This window comes from Bufo bufo, chromosome 1 (genome assembly GCF_905171765.1).
Source record: "Bufo bufo chromosome 1, aBufBuf1.1, whole genome shotgun sequence".
In the NCBI taxonomy this organism is placed as follows: domain Eukaryota; kingdom Metazoa; phylum Chordata; class Amphibia; order Anura; family Bufonidae; genus Bufo; species Bufo bufo.
In genome coordinates this window covers 49,936,899-49,960,946 of record NC_053389.1, presented here as the reverse complement: position 1 = coordinate 49,960,946, position 24,048 = coordinate 49,936,899, and the positions used below count along the sequence as shown (strand labels likewise).

At 49.0% G+C, this 24,048-nt stretch overlaps 1 protein-coding gene across 1 annotated transcript; it reads right to left on the bottom strand.

Moving 5' to 3' along the window:
- Positions 1-892: 892 nt before the first annotated feature.
- On the bottom strand, positions 893-22,955 carry FBXO42 (F-box protein 42). Its single transcript, XM_040423207.1, has 10 exons — positions 22,831-22,955; positions 18,007-18,264; positions 13,000-13,116; positions 10,690-10,824; positions 6,760-6,913; positions 4,047-4,157; positions 3,724-3,820; positions 3,589-3,645; positions 3,377-3,493; positions 893-2,812 (listed from the first exon to the last, which is right to left on the bottom strand). The coding sequence occupies exons 2-10, from the start codon at positions 18,245-18,247 to the stop codon at positions 1,754-1,756; spliced, it is 2,088 nt and encodes a 695-aa protein (XP_040279141.1). The 5' UTR covers positions 18,248-18,264; positions 22,831-22,955; the 3' UTR covers positions 893-1,753.
- Between the last annotated feature and the right edge of the window lie 1,093 nt (positions 22,956-24,048).

Genomic DNA, 24,048 nt, shown 5'->3' with positions numbered 1-24,048 from the left:
ACGGACATATACGTCCTAAAATAAACTCTGCATTAAATGGATCCAAATAAATGTGGCGCAAGGTTTGGTACGTACATGTCCGTATTTGTTATATAGGTCAGTTTTATATTGCTTTTATTGTGTATGCCTTGCAGAGAATAAATATTATTACTTTATTACCTTATATATGCAGTATTCCAGTATTTGAGTGCTCAGCCCAATCTTTAACTTCCTGGTTTTAGGAATATCCCCTAAAGACCTTTCCTTAGGCCAGTCAGATGGAGGTGCATCCAACCAAGTCCATAATGCTGCAGTAGCGGACACAACCATCCGTGCCAATGCACCGCTGCTTCTGGAAACACCCGTCGCTGCGCATCAGGCTGGACACTTAAATCCTCCCCTACCAATCAGGGGGTCTGCCGCTCATGCCACCATTAACCCTAATGACAAAAAGAAAGCCAGTGTGGCAAGGAAAGCTGAGAATCGGGGAACTTTATTGCAATCCATCCCCCCCATCAGGGGCAAGTGTCAAAAAGATGCCCATGTATAGTGCCAATCCGTGTGAGAACAATGACGGAAACCTCAGGAGGTATACATTTAAAGGGGCCATCACCATTTAACCCTTGGGAATAAAGAACTAGTAAGTACTTACCTGACAGATCAGATGGGCTGTTTACCTGGCTGCAGGGGTCATGTGTTGTCGACGTGACGTCACCGCTGCAGCTTGGTAAATAGAGTCCAGCGTGATCTGTCAGGCAAGTACTTACCAGTTCTTTACAGCAGGCTGATCTGGAGTTGTCTGGTTTCCTCCTGGCACCGAATAAACCCTTTTCACAGATGGCATCCATATCCTGTAGGCTCCTATGTTAAAAAAAAAAAAAAGAGAAAATGACACTGCGTAGTGCTCTTTTTACAGTCTGCTGCGCTATTTCATGCAGCAAAAACCAGTAACCCCTACATGCAGTGATAGAACGGAGGCCAAAATGGCACTTTTAGCCTCTGTATCTGTTTTATGTATGTGTCTGGACCTTTCCCGGCATATACAACCATCTGGTCACAATGTGAAAGAAGTCTCTGGGACTGTGGCCTCTGCTCTATCAGTATATGGCGGGTTTGCTTTAGGACTAGTATACAGAGCGGTGTGCGAATCACTGCGGCATCAGGTCCCCACTGGATAAAATCCATCTCGTATTCCTGTACAGACCCAACACACAAGACAACCCCTCAGAGAGGCTCCTGCAGGGAAATCCTCAGCTCGTTCTGTGAATTTGGCTTTATTTAAATGTAAATCTTGCAAAATAGAACATTCCTCTCACACCCTGCACCCATCCAGCGACCTGCATGCCAGGGGAAGATGGGTGCTGAAGTTTTAAAATCACCAGAGAGTTGCAGCCACTCTTACAGCTTAAGGGGTGGATTGTAGCAACCATTACTAATAGGAAAGTGGATAGCCACGGGTCAGTTATGTATATCAGGACTGGGACTCCCAGCAGCCCGGTGACCACCCCACTTTTGAGCCCGTCCAAACCCTCCGATATAATAGATTGCAGCACTGACTAAGAAGCTTTACACAGGTGTTGCAGGAGCCCATAGCAGAGAGGTGTCATATCAGGAGGGGGGCAGGGAGAGACACGACTGTCACCTCAACCCCAAGGCCCTATTTTATGCACTGACTCCTATCCAAGATCTAAGGGACCATATCACAAGGGGTCAAATAGTGTAAAAAGGGAGTTGGGTGGGGGACATCCCCAGGTAACAGTCTCTGACGTCCACATTATCTCTTAGCTCCTACAAAATACAAGGCGTTGGTTTTGGGGTAATATTTCACGTTCTGTTTTTTGTCCATGAGACCACCAAAAATGATAAGCTCCCCTCGACCCTGCACAACAGTATGTAGACTGGTTTCGGGGGGTCCCACCACAGAGCTGTTGCTGAAAATCTTCCATTTTACACGACCCCATTCCCGGGTTCCCTGAATGTCCAAGGCATACATCTGCATAGGCTTGCAGTTCACGTTCTGATATAAGGGCTTCCCCACGTTGAGCGACTGAGGAGGGTGATGTCCTAGACGACGGGCGATAGGGGGCAAGGAGTGGCCATCACTTTGGGCCGGGACTGGACGTGTTGAGGCTGCTTCAGAGCCGCTGCTGGGAGAACCAGGGGAGGTGAGGGTAGGCGGGCTGGCGGGGTTAGTTCCCCCATGTGATGAAGAGGAAGAAGGTGCGGAAGTTACAAAGGCTCGAACAGCTTCCAGTCCCCGACGAAGAGCTCCAGGCGACACGGCTCCAGAAAACGTGGAAGTAATGTGCGGGGGAGTGTGGACTCCATTTGTCTGTTCAGGCAGGTTTCTACTTGTAGGGTCCATATCTAAATCCCCCCTTTTCCATGTGCATTCTTCTGCACTGAGACATAAATCCTTTTGCTCTGGAAGGGATCCTCGACGGGCAGGAGGCAGGGGAGGTGCCTTATGCTCACAGCTCTCAGCGGCAGGGGGGGAAATGACCTGCAGGGGGCTGTCCAAAGCTGCAGCGGGAGACACACTGCCCCCATTAAGGACAGGTGATAGGCCATCACCCCTACCTGGAGAAAGGCTTCCTTCACGGGACCCACCTCCAGTGTGCCTCGGAGGTCGGGGTCTGAGGGTCCCCCAGCGTCCATTTACACAAGGGGCTTCATCGGATGCACGGACAGGGGAGTGTGATCTGTACTCTCTAGTCTCAGGCGCCAGGGAAGGTGGAGTTGCACTGATTGGTGAAGGACGGGAATTCAAGCTTGGACTAAGAGGAGCGCGACCACTGGGTGCCTGACTGAACACCACCACACACTGACCCACCTACAGGAAAGGGGAGAGAGCATCATTACTACTCTGTATATATATGTCAGGGATCAGACTGTGTGTGATAACAATACAGAATTTAGACCAAAAATGTACTAAGATTAATGGCCCTAGAATCCACTAATTAGGCTACTTTCACACTAGCGTTCGGGGTTCCGCTTGTGAGCTCCGGATCCATTCGGGTGTCCGCCTGGGCGTGCGGAGGCAAACGGATCCGTCCAGACTTACAATGTAAGTCAATGGGGACGGATCCGTTTGAAGTTGACAATATGGTGCAATTTTCAAAAGGATCCGTCCCCCATTGACTTTCAATGTAAAGTCTGGACGGATCAGTCTGACTAACTTTCACACTTAGAATTTTTTCTGAACTATAATGCAGACGGATCCGTTCTGAATGGATACCAACGTCTGCATTATAGGAGCGGATCCGTCTGTGCAGACACCAGACGGATCCGCTCTGAACGCAAGTGTGAAAGTAGCCTTAGCTGCATAAAAAGTCCTATGACCAATGGACAAGGCAAAGGAAATTTAGGTGGCCATGGGCACACATGGAGGACGTACCCTACAGGCTGGGTGGCACCACAGTTCTGGGGCTCCATGATCCTCGTTTTCCACTTTCAGTTGCTGCCAGGTCCAGGGATTTGTGTTCATGTGCAGCAGCCAGGCATCTTTAAAAAGCTGAAAGGGAGTAACATGATGATAGTCAGTCACATAGACTGTAACACTACGCAGCAGAGCACAAAGGGCTGGACTACGGCACATTGGGTACTCACAGCATTGGGTCCTCCGCAGCCACCCAGGATCAGGATAGTCTCGCTGTCGATGATAATCTATAAGCGGGAAGGTCAATGACATTATCATCTCATATTAACCAATGTGTAAGAGGGGACATGAAGACAAAAGCGTACCTGAGACTGTCCTCCTCGGGGGTGGGGGCTAGGCCTGGAGATGTTTGGTTTGGACCAAGACCACTGCTCCATGTCGAGCACCCAGACATCATTGCTCCTGAAACACCAGCATATTATTATTCATTTACTGATCACAGGTTACAAACTCTTTACATTTCAAGGGCAGCTTGTATGAATTCCAGGGGGAAGAGATGTGCATCAAGAACGGTGGGATATGGCAGTATACATACGACTGGTCCGTCTCATACAGAAGCAGTAAGTAATGGCGTATGCACTCTGGTGTGGACATTTCCAGTAGATGAATATAGTGGATGTCAACTTACATTTGCCGAGAACCAAGAGATCCCCCGAAGACGATCATCTTATCACCGATAACGCAGGATGAATGCCCAGCCATCGGCGGAGGCCCATGGGTGGTCACAATGCAGTTCCACCTGGAAAGATGCCTTGAGGTTAATTACAATGAAACTAATGCTGGCATATCAGGTGAGACAGTGTGGAAGACAATGTTCACCTCACTACAAAGGCCTCCAAATGGCGACCAAAATGCGACTAAGTTTGCAACCGGCGAAAAGAATTTGCAGTTTTGTCACCATCTGCTTGCCCTCACAGTGACCAAGCGCCGTACACGTACAGTTCTTGGTGCTGGTCTTTAATCTGGGCCACAGAACATGCAAAAGTTCCTGCACTATGACAGCCAGGAACCGGAGAAGACAGCAGTGGTTTATTACTGCTTTTGCCTTCTCCTTTCCTTAGTACATAGCGATCAATGAGTGCTATGCAGCGAACAGAGAAAGTGCTGCTTCCCCTAATGAACTTGGCGATTATGTGATCGTCAAGTGTCTCGTGTATAGCAGAGCTGCAAGGCCTTAGGGTACTTTCACACTAGCGTTTTTCTTTTCCGGCATAGAGTTCCGCCTTAGGGGCTCTATACCGGAAAAGAACTGATCATGTATATCCCCATGCATTCTGAATGGAGAGTTATCCGTTCAGGATGCATCAGGATGTCTTCAGTTCAGTCTTTTTGACCGTTCAGGACGGAGATAATACCGCAGCATGCTACGGTTTTATCTCTGGCCAAAAATCTGGAACACCGGATCTGGCATTTTTCCCCCCATAGGAATGTATTAGTGTCGGATCCCGCATTCAAAATACCGCAATGCCAGGAAAAATAAAAATAAATGCCGGATCCGTTTTTCCGGATGACACCGGAAAGACGGATCCGGCATTTCAATGCATTTGTAAGACGGATCAGGATCCTGATCAGTCTTACAAATGCCATCAGTTGGTATTCGTTTTGACGGATCCGGCAGGCAGTTCCGGCGACGGAACTGCCTGCCGGATTCCTCTGCCGCAAGTGTGAAAGTACCGTTAGTAGAATCAGATCAGCTCTGCCTGTGCTCTTTTGCCCTAGTAACAATGGGGAAAAAAAAAAGTACAGAACGAAACTAAAAAAAAAAAAAAAAGCCCTCCCAGAGGGCTTTTGAAAACCCCTTGGGGGGGCATAATAAAAGCTAAAATGATATAAAAATAAATAAATGTCTTCACCTCTAATAAAACAAAATCTCAAAAAAAAAAAAAAAACATTAACAATGAGTGCTAAGTGTCACAAACACTTCAAAAGTTTTGGTAGTCTAAAATAAAAAATTAAGTTAGGGGAGTTAAAACACCACATTCACCAACACCGGACACCCCTGCGGAGCGGATCCGTTCTTCTGGAACAGCTACGTTCTGTAGTGGATGAAGCTGGTTACCAATTGTTCAATTAAAGCAGTGTTGCAGTAACCGTCTCTGACAACTACACAATGGAGGGAGCCGTGTACCTGGGTGTCGGAGTCACTGCAGAACAGCTGATTGGCAGGTGTTCAGGGTGTCGGACCCCCGCTGATCAGATAGGCCATCACTTGTGAGTTCCATTTCAAAGTTCTGTACAGTTGGGCTCTGCACAAACAACCCTTTCATGACCGGGCCTAAAAAAGGCCTGAATGTCCAGGCAATTTTTCACACGTGGTGGTTTAGTGACCCTAACTTTATTAGTCTACCAAAATAATTTTTGCAATGTGTTTTATTTGACACTTAGGGCTTTTTATTATCATGGATTTTTTTGAGATCCCCTCCCCCCCTTTTTTAGGTTTAATTTGGGGAAAACTGGGGCTCCATAGTAGCCCCAGTTACAGGGGGAAAAAAAGCCCACTGTGGGGGCATTACACACAGGCAGAGCTGATCAGGGTCTCCTTAAGACCCTGCAGCTCTGCTCCTGCCCAGACACACCCGACGGTCACATGACCGCCGGGACTAATAAAGGAAGCTCATGCAGCGCTCTTCTGTCGGCACTGGAGAAGACAAGAGCGGTAATAAACCGCTCCCGTCTTCTCCTCAAGGTACCCGCTGTGTCCGACAGCCAGGACCCGACCTGCTCCTGCTAGATTGCAGTAGTTAAACCCAGCGCTAGGATTAAAGAGCTGCCTGAACATTTATATACATGCTGCTATCTGCACGGGGTATGTGCAGATAGGACGTATATAGTCAGTCGAGTCAAGGGGTTAATAATCATAACATTAAAGGGGTTATCCGAGGCTGGAAATGATTTATTGGTCACATGGCATAGGTGCAGCTCAGCCCTATTGAAGTGAATGAGGCCGAGCTATGATGCCAAGCACAGCCGCTATCAAATGGGTGGCACTGTGCTTGGTGAGCTGAAAGAAGGCCGTGGCACTACTGCCTTCTCAAATAGCTGATCAGTGGGGCTCCTAGTTGTCAGACCACCGATCAGATCCGTTTATTGGTCACATGGTCTAGGAGCAGCTCAGCCCCATTGAAGTTAATGAGGCTGAGCTGCAATAGGTCATCAGTATAAAGATCTCAGAAAACCCTTTTAAATTTGGTGACTAAAATTATTTTCTGGCTCCTAGGTATATACAGATCACATACTGGAAACTGGTAGTCTGTCACTGACTCTGCAGATCTCAGGTCACCATTTACAAGCAGATGGCGGTTACCCTCTCCGCATGCCCTGAGAGAAAAATCACATCTTACCAGTTTTTAGATGGGGAGTATGTATGAATCTCATCAAAGAAGCGTTCAGGCTGATGTAAGGGATACGGGCTAGGGCGCGTCCATCCACCAAACAGAACTAGCAGCTCCTTGTATACGACAAGTGTGGCCCCTGCCTTTGGAGAGGGATAGGAACCTGTGAAAACACACCAGGAGTTAGAAATAGGAGCAAAGTAGTGATATTATAAGCAGCATACACATCATACACCGTGTATGTGTGTAATTCACCGGCATTATCTCTGCCTTTACACATAGGTGCAGTGCCAGTCTTCCGTACGGAATGGCCTAAATATAGTGACCCCCTCCCCTGCCGCTCCCAGACAGGAATCCAGACAGGACCATTATGAAAGCACTGATGCCAGCAAGTGGTGGGAAACTATCCTGCCCAGTTCCCAGGAGATTATATTATATATATGCTGGGGTGAGGGAGGCAAATCTGAGCGCCCAGTATAAGGCCTTTTGCACACGAACGTGTGCGCTCTGTTGCCGTATTGCGGTTCCGCAATACACGGGTGCCGTTCCGTGGGCATTCCGCATCACGGATGTGGACCCATTCACTTCTATGGGTCCGCAAATCCGGGAATGGTGCGGAACCGAAGCACAGAACGGAACCCTATGGAAGCACTACGGAGTGCTTCCGTGGGGTTTCGTCCCGTACTTCCGTTCCGCAAAAAGATACAACATGTTCTATCATTTGCGGAACGGCCGGATCGCGGACCCATTAAAGTGAATGGGTCCGCGATCCGCTGCGGCTGCCCCACAGACTGTGCTCATGCATTGCGGCCCGCATTTTGCTTAGAATGTGGGGGGGGCGGGAAGGTCCGGGGATTTCCCAATAATCCCTTAGGGCTCGTGCACATTAACGTATTTTCTTTCAGTGTCCATTCCGGGTTTTTTGCGGACCATATGCGGAACCATAAAAAATAAAAAAATAAAATTGAATTTACTCTGTGTGCATTCCGCCAAAAAATTTAAATATGTCCTATCATTGTCCGCATAACGGACAAGGATAAGACAGTTCTATTAGGGGCCAGCTGTTCCGTTCTGCAAAATACGGAATGCATACGTCATCCGTATTTTTTACAGATCTGTGTTTTGCAGACCGCAAAATACATACGGTCATGTGCATGAGCCCTTAGACACAGGGTTTGGCTGTGGGAAATGTCTCACTGGGGCTGCAATAAATTCTGCTCCATCAGCGCCAACCACTGGATGCTCGGTATTTACAAGGAAAATGCAGAACCCATTGTAACTAGGACAAAATCTATGGCCTAAAAGTGAAATCCATCATGTAACCACTTCTAACACCCCTCCTTCCATCCTAAACGACAGAGGTGCTTCCCACAGCGGGAGGCCTGAGCCCTGCCGTCATAAAACACCAGCCTTCAGACTCCATGTCGGGATGGGTAAGACGCTCTACCTGGGCACAAGTTATGACACACAACTCCTGGGCAGCTTTCCAGAGACTATGAGCTAATGACTGCAAACCTGCCCGCAGCCCGGCCTTGTCCTGACAGCAGGGTGGGATTGTGGTGCGGCCCCTCCCGTGGGATATCGCTCAGCAGCGTATTCTCAGGCAGAGAGCTGGGAATAATAATCTCTCGCTCACGTTGCTATAGGACAAGGTAACGTGTAATCTGTGACAAGAAAGCAGCCTGTCCCTGACAAATGATAGATGCGTCATCCCCTGAACCACCCCACACAGGTATATTACACGATTGCAGTCAGGACAATTTATGCCCCTGCAGAACAGTAGCATCCGGTACGAAATTAGTGCCCGATCTGTACCACAAATATGAGGAGTGATGACATCACAGCTGTCACATGACAATGGTAATTACATGCAAAATCAATGGAGATAGGGAAGGGGGCGGCAATTTCTCAAGCCTTGCTCTCCAGAATTCTGTTTTTTTAAGAGTCCCAAAATAGTGCTCTGATTTTTTGGACTTCTTTGCACAAAAAATTGGGCACTTTTATGTCACTCACTCCAGTTCTGAAAAGTGGGTGTTGCGCTGATGGAAGCCCAATTTATCAACTGCGACTTTTTAGGGCTCTTTCACACCTGCGTTCTTTTCTTCCGGCATAGAGTTCCGTCGTCGGGGCTCTATGCCGGAAGAATCCTGATCAGGATTATCCTAATGCATTCTGAATGGAGAGTAATCCGTTCAGGATGCATCAGGATGTCTTCAGTTCCGGTACGGAACGTTTGTTGGCCGGAGAAAATACCGCAGCATGCTGCGCTTTTTGCTCCGGCCAAAAATCCGGAACACTTGCCGCAAGGCCGGATCCGGAATTAATGCCCATTGGAAGGCATTAATCCGGATCCGGCCTTAAGCTAAACGTCGTTTCGGCGCATTGCCGCATCCGACATTTAGCTTTTTCAGAGTGGTTACCATGGCTGCCGGGACGCTAAAGTCCTGACAGCCATGGTAAGTGTAGTGGGGAGCGGGGGAGCAGTGTACTTACCGTCCGTGCGGCTCCCCGGGCGCTCCAGAGTGACGTCAGGGCGCCCCAAGCGCATGGATCACGTGATCCATGTGATCACGTCATCCATGCGCATGGGGCGCTCTGACGTCATTCTGGAGCGCCCCGGGAGCCGCACGGACTGTAAGTACACTGCTCCCCCGCTCCCCACTACTACTATGGCAACCAGGACCTTAATAGCGTCCTGGGTGCCATAGTAACACTGAAAGCATTTGGAAGACGGTTCCGTCTTCAAATGCTTTCAGTACACTTGCGTTTTTCCGGATCCGGCAGGCACCTCCGGCAACGGAAGTGCATGCCGGATCCCAACAACGCAAGTGTGAAAGAGGCCTTAGAAAGTCCAAAAATTTGCCACAATTGTACTTCAGTAGAGAACAGTGAAGTAGAAAGTGGAGTAACATCCTAAGTCAGAAGCGTTAGACCTAACGGGATTGTGCCATGAAAAATATTCAACATTTTTCAAACCAGCACCTGGATCCGAATACTTTTGGAACTGCATGCAATTAAAAATGTAGTATAGCCACTTGTCATTCAATAAAATGCATCTGTATATAGCGCCACATGTTGCTTGTTCTTTACCCCGCTTTCTATGTCCACCTCACTGAGGTGGTCGCACGTACTCAGTTTAAATCTTCAACTGTCACCAGCTCTATCAGTTATAGGCAAAGCGCTACAGCGGAAAGGACACGCCCCTGAGCTGTCAGTCCAAAATAAGTCTAGCAGAGAAATTGGAGACCTTAATTGAGACATCTCTGGATCCATGTGAGGTACAGGTCTGGTTCTAGCATTGTTAGAAAGACTGTCATGGGAAAACCCTGTGATGGCTAACCCCCGGCACTCCAGCTGTGGCAAAACTACAACTCCCAAAATGAACACTAGCTTGGCTGTTCTCAGAACGCCAAAGCAATGAATGGTGCATGCTGGGAGTTGTAGTTTCACCACAGCTGGCGTGCCAGAGGTTAGCAATCACTGGGATAACCCTTTTAAGGGATTGTCCAACAACCTGCGCCCCTGACAATCAGCTTGTTCTGCAGCTCTGTCCACTGTGCAGTAGATAGAGCTGGTTACGGCAGCGCTGCTGCAGCTGATATGAATGGGAGCAGCTGCAATAACCAGCTCCATGAATTGCACAATGTTCTAGTACTAGCGCCACTGCAGAACAGCTGTTTGGGGGTGAGGGGTTTGCAGGATATCAACTGGAGAACACTTTTAAAGATGCATCAAATTTATCAAACAATGTGCGACATTTGATAAATGTGGTGCAAACTACAGCGACGCAAACTGCTGCAAAACGGATTCTCATCATCTCCGGCTATGACCTTTGTCTACTATTAATAAGCTGCTGCAGCGACAGAAAAGACGGCTATAAAAAACAGCATCTAAATCTGCCGCTTCCCTGGACCACCACCACGGAAGCCACACACTCACCTGACGCCAGAGGTCGGATCCATTCTTTGCTGTTAAGGTCCAGCCGCCACAAGTCATTGAAGGCAGCGTTACAGCTACTCTGTGTGCACCCGCCAAACACGTACATGGACTGGTTAGAGTCGTAGTAACAAGCACCTGACAAAAGTAAAACATAAATCCTTATTACTGGTTTATAGGGCACTACTAGAACCCAGTGTGTAACGTGGAGGTTGTGGTCATAATATCCATCTATCCATAAAAAAAGAATAAAAAACACAAGACACAAATAATCCTCACAATCTAAAAGCAGAAGACTGAGTTCTCGATATAGGTGCAGGTCCCGCACCTATCAGGCGATGGGGGCATATCCTAGCGATATGCCCCCATTGTCCGAGATGACACTAGCCCTTTGATGCTGAGGTAAATGTGTAGCAGTCTGGTTTTCACTCCCCTTTCCCCAATTCCCATCACCACCTATCCCTTGGTGGACTTATGCCTTTTTTCAACTGTACTATGTAATGATAGCAGTAGACGGCATCAGTGACCCTGGACGGAGCCTTACAGGAGATTCTCTATCTACATGGATATACCTTCTGATAATCCAGAACATTCATCAGGTCACCTTAAAGAGGACCTTTCATCAGTTTTGCAAAAGTCTAATTAGGGTGTTACCTTATAGGGCGGCCCCCACTGATGCCATGTTTTTTGTTTTTTTTTAAAGACCCCGTCCCCGTCCCCCCCGTTCGTCCGCTGTGGCCCCCCCATTGATTTTGGTACCTTGTATTATAATGAGGAGTATTGGAACAATGAGGAGGAGACTGAGTCTCTCTCAGAGGGCGTCTCCTTCTCCCTGGCTGTAGCGCTGTCCAATCGCAGCGCAGAGCGTCACAGCCAGGGAGAAAAAAACTCCCTGGCTGTGACGCTCTGCAATTGGACAGCGCTACAGCCAGGGAGAAGGAGATGCCCACTGAGAAACCCTGGCGTCTACTCCTCCCTGTTCCGATGCTAGTAATTAGCATACAGAGTGGGGAAAATACCGGAGGACACAGCGGGCGAATGGAGCGCGCGCCCAGGAATAATAAGCACTATAGGATCCCTGCTTTATGCCCTACCTAACGTGCTACTTATCTTATAAAGTCTGGACCCATGAAAGGTCCTCTTTAAAGGGAACCTGTCACCAAAAAAACGCTTACTAAGCTGTTAATAGTACCTTATAGTGCTGCATAGTAGTTTCCTAATGCACTTTTTCATCGTTTAGCCGCATTTAGCCTCCTTGAGAAAACAATGTTTTATTCAGACGCTGCCCCCTGCTTCAAGTCAGGCTTGAAGTCACGGGGGCAGCGGCCTAGGCGTCTCCAATGCTGCTCTCCCCGCCTCCCGCCGCCTTTATTGACACGCCGGATCTCAGTGCCGGGACCGCGCTCCCAGCCCGCATGCGCAGTAAAGGGCTGCTGTATCCTGTAGCGCGATCCCGGCTCCGGCTCGTACACTCAGCCGGCTTCAGTTTCTCTACTGCGCATGCGCCCGCCTTACATACTAGCGCAGTTACAGAAGATGCCGGGCGCATGCGCAGTAGAGAAACTGAAGTCGGCTGAGTGTACGAGCCGGAGCCGGGATCGCGCTACAGCAGCCCTTTACTGCGCATGCGGGCTGGGAGCGCGGTCCCGGCACTGAGATCCGGCTTGTCAATAAAGGCGGCGGGGAGAGCAGCATTGGAGACGCCTAGGCCGCTGCCCCCTTGACTTCAAACCTGACTTGAAGCAGGGGGCAGCGGCTGAATAAAACATCGATTTCTCAAGGAGGCTAGATGCGGCTAAACGATGAAAAAGTGCATTAGGAAACTACTATGCAGCACTATAAGGTACTATTAACAGCTTAGTAAGCGTTTTTTTGGTGACAGGTTCCCTTTAATTGTGGCTTAGGGTCCATTCACACGTCCGTGGTGTAATGCAATTTGCGGATCCGCAATACACCTGGCTGGCACCCCCAACCAAACTGCCTATTCTTGTCTGCAATTGCGGACAAGAATTGGACATGTTCCATTTTTTTCCGGAGCTGCGGACTGGAAGATCGGGGCCGCGCTCCGGAAATGCGGAGAGCACATAGTGTGCTCTCCGCATCCATTCCTGCCCAAATGAGAATGAATGGGTCCGCACCCGTTCCGGATATTGCGGAATGGATGCGGACCCATTCCACGGATGTGTGAATGGACCCTTAGAGTGACAGTAACATGTCAGTTCTGATGGGTTGGGTGTCCAGGGCTCCACATATAGCCTGAAAAAAAGTCTCACATGGGTCAAACGCGCAAACACGACAAGCATGGACACTCACTGTGTGAGAAGCGCTGAGTAATTGGGGTCCCGGGGTAGGGGTAGGTCCTGCTTTCCCACTGAATATTTCCATCGTGGACAGCTTTAATGAATCCATGGTAACACTGGTGAGCGACCCCTGGTGGAAGAAGAAGGCATTATTAAAGAGATGCTTTGTGGCACACAGACATTTTGGATTGGAAGTTGAACAACTGCCTCCGTTAAACATGGCAGTCTATCCAGCGGAGGGTCCAGACTTTACACTGTCCCACCTCTGTGTCCATCACTCAGAAGTCTAGGTCCCTGATGCAGGGCTCCATTGGTGCACCCGCAAGCCACTGTGACAGCTTTCTACCATGAACTGTGCCTGGCAGGAGCCACCATGTGATCAGAGAGCAGCACAGGATTAAAGTTATTCAAAAAGGGGGCAGAGTAACAACCTTACTCACGAAAAGGACCTGTCCCCTCTCCTGACATGTCTGTTTTAGTTACCACTTGCGTTCCCCCATGCAATTCTGGTGCTATTTCTTTATTGTTCCTGCTAGAAGTTATGAACGAATTGCTATCAGTTTGCAATGAAGGTCCAGATGGGCGTTACCAGTTGGGAAGGGGGGGGGGGGTCTCTGCAAAGTCTGACATTATCCAATCAGTGCCAGACTCTGGAAGACCAACCCCCCCTTCAACTAGTAGCAAGTAGTTTCTAAAACAGTTGCGTCGGGAGAAGATACAGTTCCTCTTTAAATGCCCCGCACCATAGGGCAGAGCATGCAAAAGAGAGTAACCTGCTACCAGATCTTGGATCAGGCATGCTGAAAGCTAACCGTCCTATCTATCTGCCCCAGAGTCTGCCGTTGCATGAGAATCTGGCGGCACGTGTACACATTAGATGGAAGGCTGGCTCTGCTAAATGTTGGTGGGTTCAGCTGACATCTACGTGTGTTGCCAGCTTAGGTTGTAACAGGAATAATCGGATATAATTTCCAGGGCGTCCCACAAAACTAAGCCTATGGGGTGAATAGTCTTACCCTCAGTCACCCACATCTCCTAGTCAGTCGTCATTCTCTGCTCATCAAATGGACGTTCCCTCCTGCATGCGTGACATTATAATGGACAGGAAAAGAGAACACTGGGTGAATGAAATGGTGACGTCTACAACAGCGCCCACATCCCCGCTCCTCTGTCTTCATGTATTACAGGCTACAGAAGGCTATTTAGGGGTATCCTGAAATGAGGGGGGAAAACAACATGGAGCGCCCAGTTACATTCTGGAGACTCCCAGGAGTCGGGATAAAATAAGAAGCTGTTGGTGCAGAATTCGAGCTGCACGGATATTACTACTATAGACTATAAATGGTAAGAGGCCTGAACACAGACACGAGGATGGAAAAAATAATCCCGGGGAGAAACACGGTCTGAAATGGCAACTGCGGGAAACATTCAGATCAGCTGCAAAGCGACCAGAAAACTGAGAGGTTACACTCATTTAAAAGGGCATCTGTCAGCAGTTTTGTACCAATGAAAATGGCTGACCCGTTACATATGCACTTTCCAGGTGAAGGCATCTGTGTTGGTCCCATGTTCATATGTGCTCGCATTGCTGAGAAAAATGGCAAAAGGCGTACCTGAAAAATAAAACTAACTGATTCACCAAAAAAGAAAAAAAAAGTAAAAGTAAAAAAAAAAAAAAAAAAAATAAAATAAATCTTAATATAGTATCAATAAAAGCTACAGATGGTCACGCAAAAAAATAAGCCCCCCACACAGCTCTGTAGATATATATATATATATATATATATATATATATATATATATATATATAAAAATATATATATATAAAAAAAATTATGGGGGTCAGAATATGGCGATAATTTTTTTTTTTTCCCAGTATTAAAAACACAAGAAAAACTATATAAATGTAATATAGTCATTGCACTGACCCCGAGAATTACGTTTTACCGCATAGCGAACGCTGTAAAAATGAAAACCTATAAAACTGTGGTGGAATTGCTTTTTTTTTTTTTTCTAATTCCACCCCATTTGGAATTTTTTTCCAGCTTCCCACTGTATGCAATAGTAAATGGTGCCATTAAAAAGTGCAACTTGTCCTGCTAAAAAACAAGCCCTCATACGGCGATGTAAACGAAAAATAAAAAGGTTATGGCTCCGGGTAGGCAAGTAGTAGAAAATGAGAACACAATAACTGAAAATCCCAAGGTCCAGAAAGTTTTTTTTTTTTTAAAGCTGAAAATATGATGGTGAGTACAATAGAAATCAGAATGCAAATGTATTTGACACATATCTATACCTCCTATTGCCTGGGACAATTCGGCACGTAGTCCATGTGAAATGCACATCACAAGTTACAGGTTAGCCTTTTTTGTGGATTTCAAATCAGCAGAGTAAAAATATAAGCTGCATGAACGCATGTGTTCCCCATTCAAATCAACAGGACACACTTTTGGGCGTATTTCACATGTATTTTGGTGCAGAGATAGGGCTCAGGCACACGACCGTTGTTCTGGTCCGCATCTGAGCCGCAGTTTTTGCAGCTCGGGTGCGGACCTATTCACTTCAACGGGGCCGCAAAACGGTTGCTCCGTTACGTAGCCCCGCAAAAAAAATATTACATGTCCTATTCTTGTCCGTTTTGCAGACAATAGGCATTTTTTACAATGGGTCGCCTGTTCCATTCCGCAAATTGCGGAAGGCACATGGGCAGACTGCAAAAGACGGAACGGTCGTGTGCATCTGGGCAGTTTTTCAGTCTGAATAATGTTTCCATTCACTGACAGCAAACAGATCTTAAAAACAGAGAGGAATTGAAATACAAAGTCTGAAAGCTGAATAATCTTAAAGCCTCATAGAATACACACAGCACCTTGTGAAGAGAGTGCCAGACGAGGAGACGTTCACAGCACCTAATACCGCAGAGAGAATAGCAGCCATACACAATGGGACTGGCGAGATGGCACAGGTGCATCGCTGTGGCCTCCAGCGTGGACAGATGGTAAACATCCTATGCACTCACCAGGAGACATGTGGGCAAAACACACTAGAGTTTACAGCATAAGGCCTCTTGCACATGGCCGTTGTGCGGCCATTTCGTGCATTGGAGACCGCAATTTGCAGTTCCCAACGCACGGGCAACGTCCACACAGCGGCCGGGATGGATCAAGACCCATTCAACTTGAATGGGTCTGTGATCCATCCGCACCGCAAAAAAATAGAACATGTTCTATTTTTTTTGCAGTGCGGAGGCACGGACAGAAACACCACGGAAGCACTCCGTGCCTCCGTTCCGAACCACAGACATGTACGTCATCGGGCGTGTGTTTAAAGACTGCACCCGCTCCTGCCCCCTGAGGGCGCCATAGCCGCGGGTGGCCGTCTGCTTCTTTTAGCAGACAACCGCGGCTAATGTCCGCAACTGGCAGTAATGCAGACTGCGGACATTTAACTTCTCAGATGCCGTGGTCAATCCTGACCACGGCATCTGCGCGCACTTTAAACCGAAAGCTTTCGGTTATGCTCCAGCTCCCCCGTGTGGCGATCGGAGGAGCCTGTAATAGGTTCCCTATGGGAAAAGTGTAAAAAATTCTAATCACCACCCTTCCCTTCAAAAAATAAATACACTTCACAGGTGTCGCGATGTGCGAAAACGCCCATAGTATAAAAATATATTCCCCATACGGCAAACAGCAAAATGGAAAAAAGCGTCTAAATGACTGATTCGCCATTTTTGGTCGCTTCATTATCTACAAAAATAAATAAATAAATAAATAAGTGATCAAAAAGTCACATACACCCCAGAATGGTATCAATGAAAAGTTCAGATCGCCCCGCAAAAAATGAGCTCCGTACACATAATTACAAAAAAGTTATAGGGGTAAAAAAAATGGCGACAAAAAAATAAATAAGATTTTTTTATTACTAACAAAACCTAAGAAAAACTATACATATAAGGTATCGCCGCATTCGTACTGACCTGTAGAATAAAAGTAACCGGTCAGTTTTATCGCACATCGTAAATAAAAAAAAATAAGTAAAACTGTGGTTTAATTGCCTTTTTTTTTGCAATTTCACCCCATTTGGATTTTTTTTCCGGCTTCCCACTACATCATATGCAATATTAAATGGTGGCGTTGGAAAGTACAAATTATCCCGAAAAAAATAAAAAATAAAATAATGCTTCATATGGCTACGTGAACAGACAAATAAAAAAAGTTACAAATCTGGGAGGCCAGGGAGCGCAAAAAAAAAACCTCTGGCCTTGAAAGGGTTAGGCCCCTTGCAGACGAGCGTGTCCGGATTAGGTCCGGATGCGTCCCGGTGCATTGCGGCAAACCCGCGCGAGCAGGAACGCAATCGCAGTCAAAACTGATGGATCATGTGATGAGCGCAGTGACGTCATCAAAGGTCCTATTGCTCACAGATGAAGAGATGCCGGCTGCGCGAACAAGTGGATTAAGGTGAGTTACATTTATTTTTTTAACCCCTCCAGCCCTATTGTACTATGCATTCTGTATTCACAATGCTATTATTTTCCCTTATAACCATGTTATAAGGGGAAATAATAATGATCGGGTCCCCATCCCGATCGTCACCTAGCAACCGTGCGTGAAAATCGCACCGCACCTGCTTGAGATTTTCACGCAACCCCATTCATTTCTATGGGGCTTGCGTTACGTGAAAAACGCACAAAGAGGAGCATGCTGTGATTTTCACGCAACGCACAAGTGATGCGTGAAAATCACCGCTCATGTGCACAGCCCCATAGAAATGAATGGGTCAGGATTCAGTGCGGGTGCAATGCGTTCAACCCGCGCGGAATACTCGCCCGTGTGAAAGGGGCCTTAAATAGCACCGACACTCATGTACTAAAACTGTTTCTGAACAGAGATCACCTTGGGCTTAGAAAAAAGGAAAGCTGAACTTAGGCTCTATAGACATGGCAATGGGTAACGTGCGCTCTGGCGGTGTGGTGTGCAGGACATGCTGCTGCTCGGACCGTGTGCACACCATGTCTTACCTTTAATGAGCCGATACCACTGCTTACACACTAGGGCTGCAGTTTTATGTTCCTGATATGGAGACAGGAAGGACAGGATGTATTCCAGGACCTCCTCCGGCAGCTCAGACATTGAGCGGTGGTGTTTGGTCACCTCAGCTGTCGCCTGTGGCTCTTCCTCCTGCTCCATGGTCCCGTCTACAGCATCCTCTCCGTCAATGGCCATGAATGCGTCATCCTCGCTCTCAGAAGAGGTGGCCATGGCATTCCACACACGTCCTGCAATTGAAATGAAACGTTAATATAAAGGCTCGGAGTTAAAGGGGTTCTCCTAGGAACACTGCAGAACAGCTCCCTCTAGTGCTGAAGCCCGCTAATAGCAACTGCATCCTGACACCCAGTGCTGATTTTCTATGCCCAAACCAGCAAACCGAGGGCACGGGATCCAAGTACTCTTTCTTTGCATACAGCTCATATGACTGGCTGTATGAACCTCACATTTTGCACATTTTTGTTTAAATGCAAACGGAAGAACACGGCACAATAGAGCGAGTAGTAGATGACCCCCCCCAACTGCCCGTGCGATCTGACCACCACTCCTGTCCCTACGAGCGGGCACATCAAGCATCGGCTGCACTCACCTCCTGCCCTTCTGATCGTCTGACTGAACTGCAGGCGACTGCCCTATCACTCAAACATACTAATCGTGCCCTCGAGTCCTGGCACACACAGATGCCGGCTCTGAACACAATCAGACGGCGTTATCTGCCCGGGCATGTCGATGATCCTCCGTGGGAAAGTCGTGAGAGACAGGAGATAGCACCAGCAGCGGCGGTGGTACCACAAGTATAAGCATGCCCACAGCTGGGACTACTCGATTAGAGGCACAGAGTGGCACGTGCCCATCAACTGGGCAATAGTCTCATGAAGACACAGAAGTTATCGCTGGTTCAGGATTACACAAACATGGCTGCTTTCTTCCAAAAATAGCTCCACCTCAATAGGTGTAGTCATTACCCGCGGGCAGGTGCGGCAGTCCATTCAGCTCTATGGGACTGGCAGAGACAGCAGGGTACAAGCACTCTGCTATCTCCAGGGGTCCCACAAAGTTGAAGGGAGCGAGTCCAATGCATCATTCAAATGGGGGTGCCCCAGCAGTCAGATCCCCTCCATTCATACAATTATCCCCTACCCTGTGGGCAAGCCCTTTATGAAGACACCAGCCATTTTTTTCTAATCCTGGACTGCCCCTTTAAAACTGTAAAGTATATAAAAGGTCTCAGAAAGTCACAACCACTAAAGATCTAATTATTGCGGGGGAGGAGTGCGTGTAAATTGGCCCACAAGAGCCGTTGCTCGGCCGGTCCTGTAGGACACCATGTGCACTGGCCGGCGGCAGGACTGAGCGGCCTCCTGCGCAGCGAGCACAGTGAACCGCACAGCTGGGGGGACAATATACTCGGCAGGGACATCTGACGGGGCTGAGCCGCTGCCGGGGACAAAGGAAAGACAGGATGGTAATTAGCACCGATGATAACGAAAGTGCCGACATCTGATGGCTCCATACCCGCCCTGACTCTACACTGCAAGGGAAAAACGGAGGGGGTACAAGGGGGGGCCCCAGACTGCGCCCTCAGAAAGCCGCTCAATAATAGAGGAGAGGTTCCTGTTTTACACCATAGAAATAAGGGGCCAAATCTACCAGAGGTGCTGCGAACGGGGCGCCAAATTCTGCAATCTTTACCATGGAGCGGTTGTGACGCCGGACCCCATGTACGGTATGAATACGCGCCAAATAGAAACCCTACAGAGAGCGAGGATCCTATACATTACACAGCACAGGAGCTTAGATACCCAACAAGGGATACGCCCTAAAATCAGAAAGGTGATGAGGGTGTCAGGCCGTGCCGTCCTCCACGACTGAGACCCGGGACCTAAAGTAAGTGACCCATACAAGGTATGTGCCACCAGGGGGCACCGCAGCCTGGCTGGGAAACAGACATGCGAGCCAATCAGAGGGCTCCTGGCATCGCCTGACACCCGACTGAGCGCTGACAACTATCCTGCTGGAATAACAAAGAGACATCTCTGCAGACATGACCAGGACAACATTGTAATCAGATGTGGATTACAAAGCTGACATCTGACAACCCCCCAGAGCCGACAACTCAGTGACATCTGACAACCCCCCAGAGCCGACAACTCAGTGACATCTGACAACCCCCCAGAGCCGACAACTCAGTGACATCTGACAACCCCCCAGAGCCGACAACTCAGTGACATCTGACAACCCCCCAGAGCCGAAAACTCAGTGACATCTGACAACACCCCCAGCAGCCCCAATACATAATTGACATCTGACAACCCTCACATAGTAAAATCTGACCTCCCGTCTGCAATCGGAGCATGCAGTCGATATCTGACAACTTTCTAGGCTGGCTGAGTATCAAACCAATATCTGACAACCCCTCGAAGAGGCGCACATCTGGCACCTTACACCCAGAAGTCTATTTATGGGTGACAGCACCCCAGCAAGCTGATGTAGTTAATACCTGACAACCCCAGCCTGGCAGGAAATATAGTCAAATCTGACAACCTCCCCCGGCAGGCTGAGCATGGAGTAGATATCTGACAACTTTCCGGAACGGTGGAGCATGGAGGCAACATCTGAGAACTCACTGGAAATCTACAACCCAGAATCAGCCACCCACAGGCATACAAAGCCGACATTGAGCAACCTACCTGCCCACGGGTGCCACGTCTGACAACACCCCAGCAGGATGAGGATGGAGCTTCCATCTGACAAACTGCACCCCAGAAAACTTAATAAAAAGTCAATGTCTGACAACCCCCCCCGGCAGACTGACACCATAGTGTACACCTGACAACCCCCCCTGGCAGACTGACACCATAGTGTACACCTGACAACCCCCCCTGGCAGACTGACACCATAGTGTACACCTGACAACCCCCCCTAGCAGACTGACACCATAGTGTACACCTGACAACCCCCCCTGGCAGACTGACACCATAGTGTACACCTGACAACCCCCCCTGGCAGACTGACACCATAGTGTACACCTGACAACCCCCCCTGGCAGACTGACACCATAGTGTACACCTGACAACCCCCCCTGGCAGACTGACACCATAGTGTACACCTGACAACCCCCCCTGGCAGACTGACACCATAGTGTACACCTGACAACCCCCCCTGGCAGACTGACACCATAGTGTACACCTGACAACCCCCCCTGGCAGACTGACACCATAGTGTACACCTGACAACCCCCCCTGGCAGACTGACACCATAGTGTACACCTGACAACCCCCCCTGGCAGACTGACACCATAGTGTACACCTGACAACCCCCCCTGGCAGACTGACACCATAGTGTACACCTGACAACCCCCCCTGGCAGACTGACACCATAGTGTACACCTGACAACCCCCCCTGGCAGACTGACACCATAGTGTACACCTGACAACCCCCCCTGGCAGACTGACACCATAGTGTACACCTGACAACCCCCCCTGGCAGACTGACACCATAGTGTACACCTGACAACCCCCCCTGGCAGACTGACACCATAGTGTACACCTGACAACCCCCCCTGGCAGACTGACACCATAGTGTACACCTGACAACCCCCCCTGGCAGACTGACACCATAGTGTACACCTGACAACCCCCCCTGGCAGACTGACACCATAGTGTACACCTGACAACCCCCCCTGGCAGACTGACACCATAGTGTACACCTGACAACCCCCCCTGGCAGACTGACACCATAGTGTACACCTGACAACCCCCCCTGGCAGACTGACACCATAGTGTACACCTGACAACCCCCCCTGGCAGACTGACACCATAGTGTACACCTGACAACCCCCCCTGGCAGACTGACACCATAGTGTACACCTGACAACCCCCCCTGGCAGACTGACACCATAGTGTACACCTGACAACCCCCCCTGGCAGACTGACACCATAGTGTACACCTGACAACCCCCCCTGGCAGACTGACACCATAGTGTACACCTGACAACCCCCCCTGGCAGACTGACACCATAGTGTACACCTGACAACCCCCCCTGGCAGACTGACACCATAGTGTACACCTGACAACCCCCCCTGGCAGACTGACACCATAGTGTACACCTGACAACCCCCCCTGGCAGACTGACACCATAGTGTACACCTGACAACCCCCCCTGGCAGACTGACACCATAGTGTACACCTGACAACCCCCCCTGGCAGACTGACACCATAGTGTACACCTGACAACCCCCCCTGGCAGACTGACACCATAGTGTACACCTGACAACCCCCCCTGGCAGACTGACACCATAGTGTACACCTGACAACCTCCCCTGGCAGACTGACACCATAGTGTACACCTGACAACCCCCCCTGGCAGACTGACACCATAGTGTACACCTGACAACAACCCCTACATGCTGATTATGGGGTCGAAAACTGACAACCTCCCCAGCAGGTTTAGTGCGGGGTAGAAATCTGACAACCCACCACAGCAGGTATGCGGCCATGGGCTGACACATGACAAGAGCCAGACTCCTAGACATCCATAAATTAGACAGAATGGATTCACAGCCAGAGACAGACCAAATGTTTAAAGAGACAGTCACTGAGGGGGAAGAGACAGCCAGAAGATGAAGACTAACCAATAGACACCGATGGAGAGAGACGGTGACTAAGGGGATGGGGCGCTATGACCGGCCACGAAGAGACAGCCGCCGTGGATGAGACAGTCAGCAGAGACGAGGCGGCTACCAGAGACATGTATGACAGGAGGCCTCCCGCCTCGGGCTGCACTCTCTCACCTGGCGAGGCGCGCTCTCTCCCAGCCTTGGTGCCGGTTTCCTCCCTGGTCACGGAGCCGCCATCTTCAGTAGCATCAGCGGCGACAGAAGAGGAAGGGCCAGAGCCGGCCGGGGGCGCGCACGTACATGCGTCAGCATTCACACGCACGGAGAACGTCCGCCGCGCTCGCCCGACGCCATGAAGAGCTGGTCAATCGCCTGACGCGCGCATGCGCTGTACAACCCGGATGGCTGAGGCGCCATATTGGGAAGGTCAGAGGCTGAAGACTAGTAATGAATCAGAAAACATTCACTATAAGCGGGTTACAACAATAGGGGATAGTTCTTATCCCTTTCTTTAACTGTATCAACCACTCAGCCTGAGCCCCCATAATAGTCACAGTACCCCCACCATAAATGACAGGAAGAGTGCCCCCACAATCAGCCAAGGTGTCCCCAACCTGAATTAAAGCCACAATGCCCCCCATAAATAATAGCCACAGTGCCGTCACAGTGAATGACCGCCATAGTGCTTCTGCAATGAATGGTAGCTGTGGAGACCCCACAAAGAATGACAGCCACAATGCTCCTTTCACAGTGGCGCCCCAATTACGTCCATACACTGACAGCCACAGTAGCTCCCTAACAGTGATAGCTATATCGCTCTTATAAATGACCACCATGGTGCCTACAGTCAAAGTGTATCCAAAAGTGACAGCTACAGGTTTAAAGAAATGTAAAAAAAAATCTCAGCTTCTAGCAAAAAAATAAAAATAATGACTTGAAGAGTCAGGGGGGCTGTGTGGTACCCTGATACATGGCCATTCACCCATTTCCGTATATATGACATGATGAATGGAAGGTGAGCCAACAATTCAGCCCTCACCCAGGTCTGGATGAAACCTAAAAGCTGCTAAACCCAATTCCACGGTGCAGTGTGCGGCCTGAACGCACATTATCATCATGTATGATCCAGATACTGAACGAGCAGAAGAAATGCTGGGAATACACATAAGACAGGGGGTCTCTTCTGAGACTCCCCCATAAACACGCACATTCAGCTCGGCCTCATGTACGCTTCAATGTGTAGAGGCAAGTTAGCCGCCACCAGACGCTTCTGCAGCAACAATGCTTGAAAAAAGGCCTTGTTTAACCGAAATGTCGCATCTAGAGATGAGCGAATTTCCGGTTATGAAATTAGTTTGCGATTCGTTTACTGGTAAAAGGTGAATTGTGTTA